General features: G+C 38.3%; 1 protein-coding gene across 2 annotated transcripts in view; it reads left to right on the forward strand.

Annotated features, from left to right (window-relative positions):
* Positions 1-21187, forward strand: part of MARK3 (microtubule affinity regulating kinase 3) — a 76292-nt gene that overhangs the window by 25550 nt on the left and 29555 nt on the right. For both annotated transcript variants that reach the window (XM_032234799.1, XM_032234808.1), the window contains exons 5-11: positions 4936-5001; positions 12634-12704; positions 15087-15143; positions 16109-16345; positions 16463-16582; positions 18834-18933; positions 19687-19799. In XM_032234799.1, coding sequence (XP_032090690.1) covers positions 4936-5001; positions 12634-12704; positions 15087-15143; positions 16109-16345; positions 16463-16582; positions 18834-18933; positions 19687-19799 — 764 coding nt within the window. The remainder of the gene's footprint in view (positions 1-4935; positions 5002-12633; positions 12705-15086; positions 15144-16108; positions 16346-16462; positions 16583-18833; positions 18934-19686; positions 19800-21187) is intronic.

The following is a 21187-nucleotide window of genomic DNA, read 5'->3' on the forward strand; positions in this document are numbered from 1 at the left end:
CTCAGACATGCTCTATTACATTAATTCTTTCTGGAAAGGCTTTAGCTGCTCTGAGCAAACACTCAGCTATGCTTCTGTTTTCTCCACCTCCAATAAGCCCTCATTCACCTGGGTAACATGTTGAGGAGCTTCGGCCTAACAGGGAGATGGAGAGCGCACAGGAAAAAGGAGTGGAAACAATAGAGTATAAAGCAAAGAGGGGAATAGAATAAGATACTGGGGAGGGAGAAAGAAAAGGATTAGAAGCATTGCTAGAGAAAAGGAGGATGAAAGAAATATAGAGGGGATTTAGGGGAAATATGAATGGATGGCAAGAAAATAGACTTCCAGATTTGGACAGAAAAAAAAATTTAGATGGCCACTGAATTGCATTGGGTTTTTTGCAGTTCAAATCTAATAGCCTTAATAAATGGAATGGTATGTCCCAAAGAGAGTTTGCCTTTGGTCGTCTGCTGCTTTAGGTACAACTTCTGGAAAGAGCTGTGGTGGTGCAATGGTTAGAATGCATTATTGCAGGCTAACTCTGCCCACTTCCAGAAGTTCAATCCTGACTGGTTCAAGGTTGACGCAGCCTTCCATCCTTCCAAGGTCGGTAAAATAAGGACCCAGATTGTTGGGGGCAATACACCGAATCGCTAAACCACCTAGAGAGTGCTGTAAAGCACTATGGAGCTGTATATGTCATAAAATAATTTGTCTCATTGTAAAAATTTTCCTCAGCTTCAGGGGATTCATCATTTGTCCTTAAAATATTTGGATCTGCTGAAGCTCTGCAGCATTCAGCAATGTTGCACATACTAAATTTATAATCCAAGTACACATTTTTTTCAAATGAGATTGAGTTATATCAGCTTAATTGGCATTTAAAAGTAAACACCAGTATGAAATTAGTTAATTTTAACTGAATGTATTTTTGTGGAGTTAGCATTTTTGTAGCTTGGATATTGAAGACAATAAAGCAGTAACTAGTTTGCAGCTGCTAAAAGACTATTATTGTTGGATTAAATTCTGAAGATCAATCAACACTGATTACTTATATCTCAGGATTTTTTATTGTTATGAATTGGTCAGAAAAAAGTATGCTTTTCTCTTTACCTTTTAAATTAACATCTTTTTTCTCAAGATGTATAACTACAACTCACTACAGTGAGTGTTTTTTTGACACTCATGATAAAAACATCTAGTTAAAAACAGACACATTAAGTAACAAAAGAGTTTATATGATTCTAATTTGACAAAAACTAAGAATTAGATTATATATCTTTTGGGATGTCATCTGAATATATGATTCAGGTATGAATATTGATTTGAATAATTATTTGAGAGGAATCATTTTGAATCTTGTGTGTCTCTAATCAGCATAATTCATTAACAATATTTAGTTCTCAATTAGTACTTTCATAATCTTACTTTTATGTAGGAAGACTTGATCTTTGAAAAGAGTTATAAGTTCACCAAAAATTTAATAAATACTGTAATCTTAGCCTGAGGCAAAGCCTTAACTGGCCAAATGTAATATAGACAGAATTGATTTATTAATACAGAAGTCTGCCTTAATTTCTGTAAATTTCTTCCAGTAACTATATGTGCATCTCTATTCAAATTAATCTAAAAATATCTATCACTGTATTTTTGGAGTATAAGACGCACCAAGGTTTTGAAGAGGCAATTTTTTAAAAAAAGTAGGTAGGTAGAGGGAGAGAGAGGGAGAAAAGAGAGAGAAATATAGTAGGTAGGTAGGGAGAGAGAGAGTAGTTAGGTAGATAAAGGGAGAGAGAGAGAAATAGAGAGATAGAGAAATACACCAGGTAGGGAGAGAGAGAGGGTGTAGGTAGGTAGGGAGAGAGATGAATAGAAAGAGATAGAGAGAAATACAGTAGATAGAGAGAGAGAGAGTAGGTAGGTTGGTACCTAAGTAGAGGGATAGAGAGAGAGAAATAGAGAGAGAGAGAGAAATACAGTAGGTATGTAGGGAGAGAGAATAGGTAGGTAGGTAGATGCTTCCAGGTGTATTTATACATGTGCTGGAGAAGGAAATTGCTGATGATCTGCAGCACCTAAGACTTTGTTTTTGCTGGCACAGCACTTGATCAATGTAATTCTCATCAATCAGTTAAAGAGCTTTCCAAAAGGAAAAAAAAAGGTTTTTGCACTCTGCAAACCTCCCAAAAACGGCCTGTTTTTTGCGAAATGGCCTTAAAAAAAAAAGGCATGAATAGCCTTAGGGGCTTGCAAAGTGCTCCTTTGATATTGATATAAATGATAGTAATATGCTTTTGAAGAAGTCTCATGCAGAACCTTCTAAATATTTTCCAAGGGCAGCTTCATGTAGTATAATAATCTAAATGGGAGGTCAGTAAGGTGTCAGTAATTTTGAGATCATCATCCAGGAATGGCTACAATTGGTACACAAAATGTAACTTTACAAAAGTCTTTGCCACACCTGCTGCTTGCTGATCATTTACTGAGCCCAGTAAGACCCTCAAATTACCATGTGAAGCACCTCTGAATGGAGAAGTATAATTTCCATATCATATGTCTCAATCACAGGGACGTGCAGTCACTAGAGGCAGGGGAAGCGGGGCCTCACCTGTCTCCTGAGGGAAAGGAAGAATTTTAAATATTTTTTTTAAAATAATTAAAGCCAGGGTAGTTGCTACCAGATTCAAAGTCACAGTGGCTTGGTGTCTGCTCTCAGTGTTAACTATGGGAGGAGGCCAGAGAACTCGGGGCCTCTTTTGCCTAAGGAATTGTTCACCTTTTAAAAGTTAAGGAGGAGTTAAAAACCGAACACTTTCATATGCAAAAGAGGCACTGATTCTCCCACCTCCTGATCGGGGAGCTGCGAATCATGCCTTATGAGCACGCTTACATTGAGCATGCTTACGTTGGGCGGACAAGAGAAGAGTTGAGAGAGTTTCCACAGCTGGAAAAGGTGGATTGGACAGAGGGAGAGGGGGGGAGTTCAAATTTATTGTAATTTAATTTGTAATTTTTTTATTGTGAGGTGTGTCTGTGTTTTTCTTTCTTCACAGCGGTGGGGTCGGAGGAGGCGGGGGCGAGGCGGCGGAGCGCAGAGGCGGCAGGGACGTTCTCACCGCTGTGTCCCAACAGGCCAGGTGTCTCGCGTTTATGGTGGACATAAACGCGAGACGTCTGGCCTGTTGGACACAGTGGTGGCGGGGGAGGAATGGGCTGGGTGGGCTGGCTGGCTGGGGAGGGGGGAGCCCTTTAAAGCCCTGCTGCCGCATCTTCCCAGCAAGACTTCCTTTCGGCTCGCAGTTTCCCTTGCCTGCCTTAACCAAAGCTTGGCGCCCTGCCTCTGCTTTCGCGCTCTCCCTCCCTCAGCTGTGCAGCAGCGTCGGCGGTAGCTCTCGGCCTACAGCGGCAGCATCACGCAGGCTGTGGAAGGAGGAGGAGAGAACCAAGAGAGGCTTTTACCGGGCGTGCGCCCCACAGCCAGGACCGTCCTTGCGCCTCAAGCTGCGTTTTGGGTTGCCCGAAGGGCTTTGCAGGAAGAAACGCGGCTTGAGGCGCAAGGACGGTCCTGGCTGTGGGGCGCACGCCCGGTAAAAGCCTCTCTTGGTTCCCTCCTCCTCCTCCTCCTTCCACAGCCTGCACGGGGAAAGAAACTGCGAGCCGAAAGGAAGTCTTGCTGGGAAGATGCGGCAGCAGGGCTTTAAAGGGCACCCCCTTCCCCAGCCAGCCAGCCCATTCCTCCTCCCGCCACCACTGTGTCCAACAGGCCAAGTTGCTGGGAGGAGAAAGTTTGGGCTGCAGAGCAGAGTTTGAACTGCCGAGTGACGTGCGTTGAGCTTCATGGCCGGTGAGGGTCCCGCTCTATGGCGGACGCGGCGCCGGGGCTTCGGCGGGGCTTTCGCACTTGCCTCACCGGCCATGAAGCTCACCGCACGTCACTGCTCAATCAGCATTTTACTTTTTCCTAATAAACCTTTACTCAAATCCTGGTCAAGTAAATAGAACACATTTTTTCTGACTGTCTTAAGAAATAAAGTAATAATGGAAAAGATTAATTTTCAGATTTTATAATAAAAATATTAGCATTAATGAATTTGTATGCTATCTTGAGAAGATGTCAAAAGCAAATCTTATGATTTGATTTTGATTTGAAGTGAGAATTGTGATGTATATACAATGGAGAGCTAGGTTATAGTTATATATGTATTTGTATGATTGTTAATAGGTAATATTATTTCATTTCTATTGCTTTATCTTGCTTATTTGAATAAATTAAACTGTCTTATATATTACAGACTGTAGTATATTAAATGTCCTGAATGTGACTATGAAATAACAGGATGGGCTTACTTAAATCTTTCTACATTAGCCTTTGATTTGTTCTTCTTGGGGGGGGGGGGCAGAGTTGGCTTCCTAAAATATAATCAATTGGTGCTTCCTGAAATTATTTAGTGGTCTGATCTTTAAGTAATTTCAGTCTGCATTTCCTAATAAAATGCTATTGCTATAATGCAAAGAGCTTTTTTTCAGCTGATGTTTGGCAAGACTTTTGACATTTTTCTGTGAATACTTATCTCTGCCTGTAAACTGCTTTTGAGATTCCCCTGTGATTTTAATTATAGAATATGCAGTTCAGCTTAAGGGGAGGCTATGACTCAGTGAAAACAATCTACTATGTAGATTCATTCCTTAGCATTTCTAGCCAAAGGACATTAAGTAGAAAATTGGGATGACATTTTGCAAAAAGAGCCAGGTTTCTCATGTTTAGCAATGTCTTACTCTTCTATTCCAGGGAGAATTTGGTTAAAATATGTATTTTGTACTTGATATCATTTACTGGAATATCACATAGGAGAATGAAATACACTAACATTGTACAAGTAGATAAAATATATTTGATCGCATCTCTAAACTAGTTCTTTCTCTTTCTTTTTTTGGTTGTTGTTATTGTTCCAGTTAAATTATTTGAAGTAATTGAGACTGAAAAAACACTCTACTTAATCATGGAATATGCAAGTGGAGGTAAGTTCAAACACTTGCAAGCAAAACGCTTACCTAGCTTCTGTTTATATATAATTTTATTTTTGAACAAGATATTTAAAAATTACTACTTTATAAATATAAGAATACTTAATTATTTTCAGTAATTATTTTTCTCTTGTTATTAAGCAAGTACACTAAAATTATCTAGAATAGGAATCTAGAACTTTAGATGTTTGTGCTTTCAAAAAAACACTAGTACTTGTTAATTTATTTGCCCAATTTAAATAATTGTATTTTTGTTATATTAATAATCTCCCTTCCCATCCAGTTGGGAAAATAAAAAGTATAATTCTTGAAATATATATTTAAAAAAAAAGAATATTCTATTCTTTTTTATGTCCTTGCTGCTTTATATATTTCCCAAATAACATGTTAATTTGCAAATAAACAGTTTTTACACTGGTTTGTCCTTTGTACACAGTACAGTATATCACTTACAACTTCCTTTTTTATCTGTACATGATAAAGCATTTTATATGCAGACTGTTATGATTAGCTATCAAAATAATGTTTGGTGTTAAGCCTAAGAATTGTCCGCAAACAAGATAATTTTATCTTCGTTACTTCCTCTTTGCATTTTGGAAAACAAAATGAAATCTCAGTCATTAAGAGTTATAAAAGAGATTTGATTGTTCATGGACAGAACAATTTATTTCTATTTAGCAGGTAAATACTCATATTGTAAGAATTGGTTGGACAGATTTTTTTATTTACATAGAATAGCTTCTTTCTACTCAATGATAAAGAACACTGATTAGCTTATTGTGATTAAAGATTAACTGTGGGAACAGTTGATATTCATATTTAATAGATTATAAAAGAATTTTTAAATTTGTATTTGTATTTTTTGTATTTGTATTTTGTATTTATTGCACATTTATAGGCCGCCCTTTTCCCTGAGGGGACTCAGGGCGGCTTACAATCAAAGGGGAAAGGGAGTGTAGGACAAATACAAAAAGAGATGTGAACAAAGGTAAATTAAACAGTAAAACACAACATTCACTCAGCATTCAGGAGGGGCGAAAGTAGACTTATCCCCAGGCCTGACGGGCTAGCCAGTTCTTGAGGGCTGTGCGGAAGGCCTGGACGGTGGTGAGGGTACGAATCTCCACGGGGAGATTGTTCCATAGCGTCGGAGCCGCAACAGAGAAGGCTCTCCTCCGAGTAGTCGCCAGTCGGCACTGACTGGCGGATGGAATACGGAGGAGGCCAACTCTATGCGATCTGATGGGACGCAGGGAGGTAATTGGCAGAAGGCGGTCTCTCAAATAGCCAGATCCACTACCATGGAGCGCTTTATAGGTGGTAAGTAGGACCTTGAAGTGCACCCGGAGATCGACAGGTAGCCAGTGCAGCTCGCGGAGGATCGGTGTTATGTGGGCGAACCGTGGTGCGCCCACGATCACTCGCGCGGCCGCATTCTGGACTAGCTGAAGTCTCCGGATGCTCTTCAAGGGCAGCCCCATGTACAGCACATTGCAGTATTCCAGCCTGGAGATCACAAGGGCTTGAGTGACTGTTGTGAGGGCCTCCCGATTCAGGTAGGGCCGCAACTGGTGCACCAGGCGAACCTGGGCAAATGCCCCCCTGGTCACAGCTGAAAGGTGGTGGTCAAAAGTCAGCTGTGGGTCCAGGAGGACTCCCAAGTTGCGGGCCCTTTCTGAGGGGTGTATATTTTGTCCCCCCAGCCTGAGTGATGGTATGTTGGTCAAATTTTTGGGAGGAAAACACAACAGCCACTCGGTCTTGTCTGGGTTGAGTATCAGCTTGTTTGCTCTCACCCAGTCTTTAACGGCCTCAAGACCCCGGTTCATCACGTCCACCGCTTCATTGAGTTGGCACGGGGCGGACAGATACAACTGTGTATCGTCCGCATATTGGTGGTATTTTATCCCGTGCCTCCGAATGATCTCGCCCAGCGGTTTCATGTATATGTTAAATAGTAGGGGGGATAGGACCGACCCCTGCGGCACCCCATAAGTTAGGGGCCTCAGGGGCGATCTCTGCCCCCCTACCAACACCGACTGCGACCTGTCCGAGAGATAGGAGGAGAACCACTGCAAAACAGTGCCGCCCACCCCCACCTCCCGCAGTCGTCGCAGAAGGATACCATGGTCGATGGTATCGAAAGCCGCTGAGAGGTCAAGGAGAACCAGGATGGAAGCATGGCCTCCATCTCTGGCTCTCCAGAGATCATCGGTCAATGCGACCAAAGCGGTTTCTGTGCTGTAACCGGGTCTGAAGCCAGACTGGAAGGGGTCAAGATAGTTAGCTTCCTGTTTTTCAACACATCGGAATTTAAATTTTAACAATAGTTTGATACTTTTATCTCCTCAGGAATTAGTACTTACAGTTGTTTATTATTTTAGAAAGAGCTTCCCCATATCCTCAGTTATTTCTTAAATAATTTTGTGTTTGTACATTTCATATTTAGTTTTATTTACTTAACTATTCTAAAAGTTATAAATGAATTAAATCTGGTCAGAATGCTCTTCATATTGGGCTTCAAATCATATTTAATCCCTTGTGGGATTACTGTGATTAAGAGATTGATTAGTTTAGTTGCTACTTCAATATTTTCCCCTATCTTGGCTTAGTCACTTTTGATTTTTAATTTAATTGTTATTAATATTCTGGACAGTCCCAATATTTGATGTTATATTGTCTTCTGAAAATGAGGTGCTTGATTGCTCTGATGTTTTCATGCAGCTTTTCTTGCAGATAGGAAAAGACATATTTCAGTGATAGCTACAAGCTGAAAACTATACCATGCCTTCCTTTTTTGAACAAAAACATACATACAAATCATTTCCTCTGTATAAAATCTTACTACCATCTAAATAAGGCAAAAGGAAAACTTTTCTAGACCATTGGTTGGCTAAGTTTCAACAGTCAACTTGGAACTGTGATTATCTACCAATTCCATTGATTTTCTGTTGTTTCTGGGTTGGTATAAAGTGCAGTTAATGTTTTTTAAAGCACTTAATGGTCTTGGGCTAGATTATCCAAGATCAATTTCAGTCCATTAACCTACACAGCATTGAAAATAATTTCAGAGTCTTAAGATGGACAGGTACATGAAGGCACCTATTTTATTGATGATGTCAACACCGGGGAATATTTTTATGCCTGAAAAATCTATAGCTTTTCCCATTACCACTGATTATTATTGTTTTTGTGGTTGTTATTGTTGTTTAAAATCTTTGACCACTCAAAGCAGTTAATGGATTCATCATTCTCTAAGCTCTCTCCTTTGTATCTAGCCTTTGAATTCAGGAGTTTCTTTAACCATGGCCTCTCCAGCCAATCTTCCCATCTGGATAGATGATAACTTAGGATCTGTTTGTCTGCATTAAGTATTTAATGCATTCATTTAAATGGGGTGGGGATGTTCTGCCACATGTAAAATGTTAAAGTAGGCTTGTTGTGTTTTAGTTACTGCATTGTGATTTGTTCTCTCTTCTGCTTTTGACAATAGAGCTTATGGAAAAACAAGTTATCAATAGCATAATCACAGTGCCTAGTCTAAAATGAATATTAGCATTAGATTCATTAATGTTAGGCTAAGTCTAAGAACAACATTCAGCCACACTTCAGTTCCATATTTCTGCTTACACATAACAGAAAGAATCTTGTCAGACTAAATCCTTACTGTTCTCGGCCTAATATATAACCTGTGAGAATCTAAGGAGTGGCTATCTGAATAAACTATCAATTTCCAGGATATGTTGCCTCTTGTCTCTCTCCCTTTCTGGAATGTGCTCCCTCTTTACTGGGAGGAAATATGTGTATGTAGGTATGTATGTATTGTATCATGCATGATAGTGTTCTGACAATATCAAGACAGCCTTCAGCACTGACCAAAAAATAGCCAACATCTTAAGAAACCTCAAAGACAAGATCCAGCTAGAAAACCAAGGATTCTATGAAATACCATGCAAAATCTGCCCTGCCACATACATTGGACAAACTAATAGGAGAATAAATGCACGCATCGCAGAACACAAGAACGCAGTCAGAAAAAAAGAAAAAACTTCCTCCCTTTTCTAGCACCTTAAAGCAACAGGACATGATATTGATTTCGAAGGAACCAAATTAATCTCCAAAAAAGAACACTTCAACAAGAGAATAATTATGGAAGCCATCAAAATAGAGAAACACCCCCACAACATGAATAAACGTGACGATACCTCCCACCTACCAGACATCTGGAAACCAGCCCTGGTAAACTAACGAGCCCCACCACTACCCAGGCCATTACAACACAAAACAACGACGGACCCACAGCCAGCACCAATCAGCACCAATCTACCAATCATGATACAGCCACACATCCAATCAGTCCACTTACTGACACAACACCAGCACTCCACACACCCCCCACCAAGATTTACAGAAAGACGGCAGCTCCAGCCACGCTTTAAGCCAAAAGCACCAGTCTGAGAATGGCGAGTGAGACCTCGCTGAAACGTTGCCAAGACAATTTCAATCTTACAGGGGAAAAGACCTGAATGCAACAAGACCAGCTTTTTATACATATACATATTAAAATAGGGAGCCGCCTTTTATTTTTTCACTGTAGCTGGTTTGAAAAGATCTTAATTTGTATAATGTAAGAAAGCATGGTTTTGTTAGCATGCATGTTCCTGGAAGATTCACTCTGAGCAAATCAAAATTTGCTGTATTGTCATATTTAGGGTGACATATTAATTGGATTTTCTTTAATCAGTACATAGCTATTTGTTCAATTGAAATAATATTTTTCTAAAATATTTAAATATTTTTTCAACAAATTTTCAGGTAGTATGAAGATATATCTTGTCTGGCCATATACTAAAAAAATAAAGTACACGAAGATAGTTATCAATTTACATTTTCTTACATTTCCCTTACTGCTACTCTTTGTATAGTCAAAGCAATTTTACTGATGGGGGGGGGGCATTTTAAAGTAGTCCAGTGACACAGTGACAACTAAGGATATTTCATATTAGTGGTTGCTGGCTGATTATTGATATGGCTGTTACAAGTGCCTAGCACAACCCCAGATCTACCTGTCCTTGGCGTCCCAAGGCTCCCCTCCCCTCCAGCATACGTCCTGCCCCTTGGTATCTTCACAAGTCTTGGGTCTGCTTTCCATTCCACCAGGTCTCACATTCTCCTCCTCACATCTTGTCACCAATCACTAACCTATGTTCTATAGAGCTCCAGAGATTGCAGGCCGTTTTGCCACTTGTCATTCCTGCTAGCTTCGTGACAACATCCAGGGATCAGGCACTATTTGTAGAGCGGCCACAATGTGTCTGCTTCCAGAACAGCCATGCAGCCTAGAGATGCCAAGAGGTGGAGCAGCCTGCTTTCTTCCTCCAACACAAGCTTCCAGACTTCCGGAACTCTACAGTAGATAAGCGACCAATCAGTGACGGAGTTGGGGAGGAGGGCCTGGGATTCAATGGAGTATAAAAGCAGGCCCAATGCCTGCGGAGCAGGATTGGGAGAGAAATGAGCAGGAGGCTACTACAGATCCCTGCTGTTAATCATAAGGGAAAATCTACCCAGTTTTGTTCATGTGACTGCAGGGGTCCTGCACTGGTTATAACTTTGAAACCAGGCGATGAGTAGCTTTTCAGGAGTCCATTATAACTTTGAACTTAGCGACCAGCCATAACTTGTAAACTACCTGTAAACAGAAACCTAGAAACTTCTGGAGAAGAGAATGCTTAGTTGGCTTAAATCGGATCAGTCCATTTATTATAGTAGTAATATTCACATGCTTCCAAATTGGAACTAGTATGGAGATTTTTTTTTCTGTGGGGCCTAAATAGTTTGGAAATTAAACCACCATTTTCTAGACCCTGAGTTGTGCAGAGCTTTCCCATATTTTCCAAGATGAGGGATTATTGCTTTGGCATAGGTTTTTCTTGTAAATTCCAAGTGTGAGAAACAATTATAAAGATCTTCCTTGATACAACTCTCTTAAGTACAGAAGCATAGTAACCAGTCTCTACTTCTCTAACTGCAGAAGTAATTTCTTATATATACATTATGGGAGAGCTTTAAAGGAATGCAACGTATGTTATCCTGAAATTCTTTCCAATTCTCTAAAAATATATGGACTATATTTGTTATAGGTTGGGAAAGCAACACACATAATTTTCTCAAAACCATCTGTGGATCATTGTATGCAAAAGTTCAGGAGAGCTGGAGGCTCTAAATATGGGGCTACAGATGATGGAAAATTGTTAATAACTGGGGAGAGGAATCTCTGGTAGTATAAGAAAATTTAATTTGATTCTGGCAATTTCCCCATTTTTATTATATTCATGTATTTACTTTTCATTCTAACACAAGATACCAGCCATTGTATTTTGACCTTATCTAATATGCAAACATTCTCAATATTTGAACTGTCCTATAGACTACAGCAGGGGGTGGGGGGGGGACATGTTCATGATTTACAGAATCGTATAAAAAACTAAAATTAAATTATATGGTATAAAGAATAATAGTTTTTTCTTCCTTGTGTTACTAAAACTTAATTACCCAATGCCATTTATAGCAGGAGATTGAAGACAGGCAAAATTATCTCTTTCATGCAATATGCAGTTGAATTATTGAATCTACTAATCCCAGGATGGTGAACCTATGGCACATGTACCACAGGTGGCACGCAAAGCCATTTGTCACACACACGCTGGCCAGCTGAGTTCAGCCTTTTTTAAAGCCATGTTTGCCCTCCCCAGGCTCCAGAGGCTTTATAGGAGCCTGGGGAGGGTGAAAACAGCCTCTCCCCCCCCAGAGGCTCTCCAGAGGTTTCAGGAGCTTCCCTGAAGCCCCTGGAGCGCAAAAAAACGGCCCTACGGGCAAACCGGAACTTCAAGAACAGGCTTCCAGTTTGCTCGTAGGGCCGGTTTAAGCCCTCCAGAGCCTTCAGGGGCCATTTTGATTTCTTTCAAATGATATAATATGCTTTTGAAGAAGTCTCATGCAGTACCTTCTAAATATTTTCCAAGGGCAGCTTCATGTAGTATAATAATCTAAATGGGCGGTCAGTAAGGTGTCAGTAATTTTGAGATCATCATCCAGGAATGGCTACAATTATGGCACGCGAGCCAAAAGTTTGCCATCGCTGTACTAATCTAAATGAATCACCATTTTGGATCAACATTAGAGTGTTATTTATTATTGCGGTCATGATTATCTTCCTTCGCTAAGATTAGAAAAAGCATGTTTTGCAATACCAATTCCAATATAAGTAAGAAAGAGTCTTTCTGCTCTGCTCCTGCTATCTTTTCTTGTAGATATTTGGTTTAACTAATACAATTATACCCCATTTATCCTCCAGAGTTTCAGTATGTTCACAGTACTTGAAAATTAATCTTAAAATGATAAAATGTAAAGCATTAAAAAATAAAATCAAATTGATAAAATGTAAAGCAGTTTATAACAGTTCTGAAGATGTTTAATAAAATATAACATGAAATCTATAAGATTTCACATGAACACATGAATGTTCTTTGTTTTTAATTATAAATTTATTGTCACAGTAAAGTAGAATTTAACTATTATTTGATCATTAAGTGATCTGTTTTCTTTTGTATGCCTTAATTACAGGGGAGGTATTTGATTATTTAGTTGCACATGGAAGAATGAAGGAAAAAGAAGCAAGAGCGAAATTTAGACAGGTATGAAAATACTTTGATGTATAAGACTTTTCCTGTTAGTGATTGATCTCATTCTTAACATACAGATAGATGCATTTGTTCATGGAGGAAAATACTGATAAAATTGACTTCAATAATGTGACTGCAGTCCACCAATGTTGATGCTTTAGATATATGATACAGCATTAAGGGAAGGTAACGCCTACATAATTTGGTGTTTCTACAAGGAGTTAATGAATAATAGAAGAATCCAATTAGAACAGGAAGAGACTGTTTAGGCCAGGGGTCGGCAAACTTAAACACTCAAAGAGCCATTTGGACCCATTTCCCACAGAAAAGAAAACACCGGGCGTCCCAAAGGTCCTAACCAGAAGCCTCTTGTTCAATTCTGGAGCTCACCGGAAGTTCAGTTCCCCCAGTTCTTCCTAGCGCGGCATACTTTTTCCTCTACCTGTCATAACCGAAAGCCCTATCAATTGTGGAGACAACTGGAAAACCCTCCTCTTGCCAAACAGTCTTCTCCTGGCACACTGTGCTTTTCTTCTCTCCCCCCCCCCCCCCAGATCCTCTCAAAATTGTGGCACCAACCGGTGACAGAGCCACAGCAGAGAGAGGAAAGAGCCACATGTAGCTCCAGACCTGCAGTTTGCTGACCCCTGGTTTAGGCCATTAAATCTAATCTCAGTTCTATGAAGAAAGCCTAAAGGCATTGACAACTTATGTCTGTCTCTCTTCTGCTTTAGTATGTCAGGTAAAGGGAAGCAAAAACATTGTGGAATGTTTCCTAATATTGAATTAGATTGTGCTTTCTTTATCTTAAATTTATGTTTATGCCCCGTGGGATGAGAACAGGTTTTGGTATCTTCTGTTTGACACTTTTTTTCCAGATATTTCAAGAATGCCGTCATAATTCCCTCTTGTTTTCAGGATAAATTTCTCAATTCTTTCAATATTTCTTCATAGGACTCAATTTCTAGCTCCCTGATAATTCATTTTGCTGTTCTCACAACCTGTTCCAGTTTGTCTAATTCCTTTTTGGAGTATGATGCCCACAACTGGGCACAAGCTTTGGGAGAGGGTGTGATTAACCTATAGAAGAAGTATTGTGATTTCAAAATGTTTTTATTGCGGCTTTAAATTTCATTTGATCTTTATGCAATAATCATATTGTTGGCTCATTCTCAGTTTGCAACCAACTTGTTTTTGAAGACTTTTTTCACAAGTGCTGTTACCATACCAAATGTTCCTCCTCTTACACTTGTACACTGATTTGTTGTTGTTTTTTTTAAGTGAAGAATTTTACTTTTGTCTCTCTTACATTTCAATCTGTTGAATTTTAGCTCATTTTTGTAAGTCGTGAAAATGGTTTGTAAATTGGATATTAATACAGAGTTCAAGTTATTGATATTACACTTCTTCAGTCCCATGCTTTTGTCTTGCCCCTTCATTCTACTCTTTGTAATTGCCAAGAGAAACACATCCCAGCTTACTAAGGAAGATTGAGTAGAAGCTAAAATTGAGTAATTTTTTTTCTTTTACTTTTGTTGTCTGCTAGTATTTTGCAGTCTTAATTAAGCAGATGATATACTATTTTTTTCTCTTTATTTTGAATATATCTGAATGAGTTCTTTTTAATTGTTCTTATTGTTTGCCAATCTCTGCTCAATGTAATACCAACTTTATGGATTGTCTCTGTGCAATCTTCCTTAGTGGTACATTCCTCTTTCCTCCACCTATATGTGTCTTTTATATGTGCTTTGTTTTAATTTTCAAACCTCATCAAGCATTTTGTTCTCATGTAGATTTCTTGTGCCATCATGCAAATTTGCTTTCCTCTTTAAAACTGGTTGCCTTAGGTTTTTTGTTATAAATCCTTGTTTATATTATTGAAACAGTTTTTTTGAACTCTACAATAAATTACTTTCGTATAATTATGTTATCACCATTACAATCTGCAAAATAACTTTCTCAGCACCCAGATTCCTAGTTTCACTTCATTTTTTAAAATAGATTTTTATTTTTGAATATGTGGACTAACATACTATAGAGCAAAGAACTAACCATTATCATTTTATTTCAAGAATACTTATGAATACATTTGGGACCCATGGGAATTACTTAGAACATTTTTTTTAAATTCCGTTGGGTTGCTAATGAAAGATTAACAATAGCCAGTGTAAATAATAGACTTGCTGTCAGTCTTGCAGTAAATACTATTATTTGAATAATTCTTTCTAATTTTCACAAATATATTTGAACCTGCACCATTTAGCATTCATAATATGTCTTGTATTGCCTTTATAACTTTTCTTAATTTTAAGCAGTTATGTTGCTAGAATATATGAGTGCAAAATCTGATTCTATAAACAAATATTTTTATCATTGAACTTGTTTTCTATCCAGATAGTATCTGCAGTGCAGTATTGTCACCAAAAGCATATTGTTCACAGAGATCTCAAGGTAAGAGAACTCTAAAGAATTTTATGTGTTTACATTTTAGTCCATATTTTTTTACTCTTGCATTTAACTTTTGTTTTAGTCTGAAAAAATAATGGATTACATTCTGTGACAAAGATGAACTATTGCTTGGCATGTTATTAAGGCAAATACTTGGCTGGCATTTTAATAAAGTTGAACATGTTTTAGGAGAACAGATAGAAATAAGTATGGTTTTTATACTAAATAAGGCTATGTTGCGCAAATACAAGATGATTGTAAAGGCAAAAATAGAAACAACACATCTAATTTCCCACTTTAATCTTTACATAGCCTCACACTGTCTATGTTTCTTATTCCATCACTCCTTGTCTCTAGGAAAAGTTGTTCATACTCAATGTGATATGGTCTATTTCCAGACCATAACAGCAGCAACATTACACATTATTAATATCCTCATAATTCCATTTTTGTTGGGGCTTTCAGCATCTTTGTTTAATTTCCCTTTTTTCTTCAGTTCTTCATGTTCTGTTTCAAGATTTTAAACCTGTTTCCTGGCTTTCCTTTCCTTCTTCAATGTCCATCTTTAAAACTCTTGTTTAACTGTTTCATTTTAATTTCTCACTGCCAAAAGCATAAAGAACAATAGTTTTAACCCTTAGCTTTCCTTTTTTCCTCAATTCTAAACAATATTAATTCAGAAAATTCATTATGAAACTACAGCTTTTAAAAAAATCAGCTGTTTTTGCTATCTTTTCATAAAAATGATAAATCTTTATGAAGCAGTAACATTAATTCTGTATGTTTTACATTTCTTATTTGCTTTCAGTTGCCAGATAATGTTCAGTTTTTTATCTATTAAATCTTTAACCGTTACGCCAATTACATAAACTATATCTTGAAGGCCAGCAAATAGAGGAAGTGGTTTATTTTTTGTGGTAAGAACACACACACGGCACAAGTCTTATCACATTATTTTTCCCCTCTAGGCTGAAAATCTATTACTTGATGCAGACATGAACATTAAAATAGCCGATTTTGGTTTTAGTAACGAGTTTACAGTTGGTAATAAACTGGACACATTTTGTGGCAGCCCTCCCTATGCTGCTCCAGAACTCTTCCAAGGCAAGAAATATGATGGACCAGAAGTAGACGTTTGGAGCTTAGGTGTCATTCTTTATACCCTTGTGAGTGGATCTCTGCCTTTTGATGGGCAGAATCTAAAGGTATGTATTTAATTTATATTTAAAAGATGAGGGAAGGGAGACACTTCTTATGTCATTTCTCAGCTGTATCAGCATATTGACTGCTTTTTGGAATTTTCTGATCACTATTGATTTAAGGAACTCAGAGAGAGAGTGTTAAGAGGAAAATACAGGATTCCTTTCTACATGTCAACAGATTGTGAAAACCTGCTAAAACGTTTCCTGGTGCTAAACCCAACTAAAAGAGGCACTCTTGAGGTAATAGCATACTCGATAAACTTACTCTTATTTTACTGTAGCACATTTAATAGACTTACTAATTTTTACATTTGTTTTTGCATAGATTATATTCCTTGCTAACTTTCATCTGCTAGATCTCCCAAGTTGTTTTTCAATTGCAGAAAGAGAAAACATACTTGGGTATATTAAAATACATGCAGCATATTTTATACCAGATATAATTAATCTACCTCCCATGCCCTCTCCATTACATAAGAAACTCAAATCTTGTTGCTGCCTTATGCATATTGTCCTAACAAAATCAGGGCACCATGCAGTTGATTGAAATCATTGTATTGCCAGTAGTGAACTCTGCCTTTGGTGGGTTTTTTTTAATTTCTGTATTTTAAACAGTTTTTTGAATTTTAAAGAGGAATTTTAAAGAAGTTTCTGAATTTTAAAAAGATTGTGTTCTACCTGAAATGTTCTTTGTTAGTCTGAATCTAACTGAATGACTTTGTAACAATAATTTATATGCTGATGTTGTTCTTTCTTCCTTAGAAAGCACTTATTTAAAACAAATATCAAAGTAATTTGTGAATATGTTTTTAGAATCAAAGCGGAGATCTATTTAAAGTATTTGTTTCAATTGTAGCCAGCAGTCTGTCTCTGAGAAGCCCACGAGAAAGACACAAGTCACTTTGATGTTTGTTTTAACCATTTTTTCCCCTTGGTTTCTCAACAACTAATTCTGATATGTTAGAAATAATATATAAAAATCTTGAGTACATTTTGTTAGCCTTTTCCTTAGTGTAATGAACCTGTGTTGTAGAAATTCAGAACCTATCTACTCCATTAGTGAACCCATCTGGTTATCCAAATATCTGCAGCCAAAATACTATTCTTCATGTTAGTTATATTATGTGAAGGAATCTTAAGTACCAATTAAATGATATACTGGTAATTGTTTAACAACTGGCTCTTCTAATTCCATTGCTGCCATCACTACACTGAACAGCTTATTTGCATGCTTGGCATAGTAGTTTAGATCTGCTCTCAGTCAACTAACAAAATTCCAGAAAATTTAACAATCATCTCTTGTGAGCTGGAACAACCTGGTTTTACCACACCGCTATACCATACTAAGATAAAGGAGGAAAATATAACAAGTTACTTTCCTCTACAAACTATCGTATTGGTAAACTGTTGGTGAAAACAATGTCTGATAAAATATACCCTTGGATACAGCCCAAGGTTGACTCAGCCTTCCATCCTTCCGAGGTGGGTAAAATGAGGACCCGGATTGTTGTTGGGGGCAATATGCTGACTCTGTAAACCGCTTAGAGAGGGCTGAAAGCCCTATGAAGCAGTATATAAGTCTAACTGCTATTGCTATTGCTATTGCTTTAGTGTTTCAGAGCAATGGAAAAAAGGCATACATGACATGATACAGTGAATCAGCAGACCTTTTGAGACTCCTTATGAGAGAAATGTCCCTATTATTTTGTACAAATTCGCCATTATGCAAATGGGAAAAGAGAAAAAGTTACAGATAGAAAATATTTAAGGAAAGGACTATAGCATATCTGAAATTATAGTGATTCCCTTTGATTGAAGCCAGTATTTTAACCCTCTACTATATATTGATAGAAGGTTCTTATTAGCATGCCTCTCCTTCTTTGTTTTGTATTGTGAACACAGACATTATAGTTACTAAGACTTGTCTGTTTTAGCAGCAAGCATCTATCTCATCTCATCCCTAGGAAGAAGTCAAAGATTGCTTAGATAACCATACTTTCCCCTATTTCCTTTGAAGGGACCACTTCTTTTTCTCTTTGGATCAATGTAAGCCTATATACCAGAAACATCCCATACTGTCCTTCCTTCCTCAATAATTGTCCAACAGTGGACAAGAAGGTGATTCAGTAATTATATTCAGGTGGGGGGGATGTTATGGATTGTAATAGAAAGGCTAGGTCACAGAATCATGATAATTTCAATATAGCCTGAACTAGTTCTTAATATGGACTTTCTTTAGATGTCATTCTAGATTTCCATTGCTAGAATTTAAAATTTACATCTGGTGAATTGTATGCAGAATAAGAAAGTAAGAAAGTATTTTGTGTTAAAAATATATACTATTCATTTTGCTGCATATAGGGCGAAGGCAGTGTTAGTATTGGAAGGAAAGCCAGTGCTTATTTCTCAAATAAAGCGAGCTTACTTGCCTTCAGATGTGAGTTTTACTGTTTGTTGCTGTTGGAATAATATAAAAACTTTTTATTTGCAGCAAATAATGAAGGACAGATGGATCAATGCAGGACATGAGGATGATGAACTTAAACCATTTGTGGAACCAGAATTAGACATCGCAGACCAAAAGAGAATAGGTAACCAATGAATTGAGATAGGAAGCATCATAACGGTTGAAGAATGACGAGCTAACATGAATTGCGATAAAAAAATGTGAACAGCCTAGAACCAAGAACCTGATATGATTCGTGCACAAGTGTGGCATGCAGGAGAGAGCAGCTCTGTACACGAGACGTCACAGTGCTGGCCACGCCCCCTGCACTGACCGGAGATGCTGCTATCTGCCCTGTGTCTCCCTCCCACTGGATTCTTCAGGAAAGATTAACCCCTTCTACCATTAGAAGCACAGACTTAAAACTTGCTTAGCTTATGTATATATTGCTGACCATCAGATTTACAGTGCTATATTTTTTTACATAACTCATACAAACCCTTTAAGGTTCTTTTGGCATTTTATATCTTAAATACACATGTGAATTAATTAATAGTAATTTGGACTTTAAATTTGGTTAAAAACCCATAATATTAAAAAAATACCAAAAATTTAAAAAAAATGATGAATTTGAAGACAATTTTGCATGTTGTGACAAATCATGACATCTAGGAGTTTTTTCAATATTTTATTTGTTTTCAGCACACCAAAATACATGGAAATGAAAATAATCAAACAGCTTTTTAGTCGCAGACCCATGTAATTAATACAATAAATAGTATTTGTTTAATATGCAAATTTATACAGGACAAAGATATTTGCCATAATATTTCTGTAAATTGAGTTAAATCTATAATTAATATAATATGCCAATCAGACTTGAAAATTCCTTTTTTAGATATTATGATTGGAATGGGATATTCTCAAGAAGAAATTCAGGAATCTCTCAGTAAAATGAAATATGATGAAATCACTGCTACATACTTACTACTCGGGAGGAAATCATCAGAGGTAAGTTAATTTTGCCAACTAACATTATAAGCTGAATATAATCACAAAGCATATTGTTTTATTAATATTTCATTAAACTCAGTATTATGTGTGTGGTCTATGTGTGTGTTCAGTATTTAGCATTATAAGTTGATTCCCATATTAGTTGTGCAGCAGTTCTTTTTAAATAGACAGATGCATTTAAAACTTGAAGCAGTTTGCTCTCATAATAAACTAGGATGTAAGATATCTCAATTGGCTTATATACCCTTGAATATAAAAAGAAATAATAGTTTGGTTTAACAAGCATCTTAATACACTTGAAGTAAATTTGGGAGAGTTTGGTGTTATGGTTGAGACATAAGGTTAGAAATCAGAAAATAATCCCTTCTGGAACAGTGGTGCTTCTATTTTAGCAAGATTTTACATTTCCTCTCTATGCTTCTATTATTAGTATTATCTATTATCTCTATAATTAGAGATTAGCAGAATTATTTACTGATAACCTGCTCTTACATTGAGTCTCTGTGATCATGGGAGATGCAGATGCAAGATATTAGGTAGCCATCTTCATCTTAGCAATGTTGAAGTACTATAAGCTCTGAATATTCATTGGCAGTTGCCAACCGATACCAAACATGGAATGGTAGCCGAAGCACTTGGGAATTTTAGACGAGAGGGCAGACCTGGCATGTATTACTGAAACCTGGCTGGGCCCAGAGGGAGGAGTCCCCCTTGTAGAGCTGTGCCCAGAAGGATTTCAGGTGCTGCATCAGCCGAGAGCCCAGGGAAGGGGTGGGGGTGTGGCCGCCGTTATCCGGGAGTCGTTAGTTCCTCGTAGGGTCCCTGCTCCGGAGATTGTCGGGTGTGAGTCTTTGCTGTTAAAGTTGGACCTCAAGGGTCAAGTGGGTCTGCTGCTAACGTACCTGCCTCCCAACAGCGTTGCAGCAGCCCTCCCCTCGCTCCTCGAGTCGGTAGCCGAGCTGGCAATTGAGTTCCCTAGGTTGATGGTCCTGGGGGACTTCAATTTGCCGTCGCTCGGTGAAAACTCTGATGGGGCGCAGGAGTTCATGGCCTCCATGACAGCCATGGGCTTGACCCAAGTAATTCGAGGCCCAACCCACTCAGCGGGACACATGCTTGACCTTGTATTTCTCTCGGAGCAGTGGATTTGTGATCTTGGTCTGAGGGGGAGCGACATCATACCCCTGTCGTGGTCAGACCACTGCCTACTGAGGCTCGACTTCCGGAGGCCAAACCCCCACTGTAGGGAGGAGGAACCGACCAGGTGGTTCCGCCCCAGGCGCCTTATGGAGCCGTCAAGGTTCCAGACAGAGCTTGGGGTTATTCCTGACACTCTCGCCCACAGTCCGGTGGAGACTCTGGCTGCTGCGTGGCACTCGGCAGCG

This window comes from Thamnophis elegans, chromosome 1, assembly GCF_009769535.1.
Source record: "Thamnophis elegans isolate rThaEle1 chromosome 1, rThaEle1.pri, whole genome shotgun sequence".
In the NCBI taxonomy this organism is placed as follows: Eukaryota; Metazoa; Chordata; class Lepidosauria; order Squamata; family Colubridae; genus Thamnophis; species Thamnophis elegans.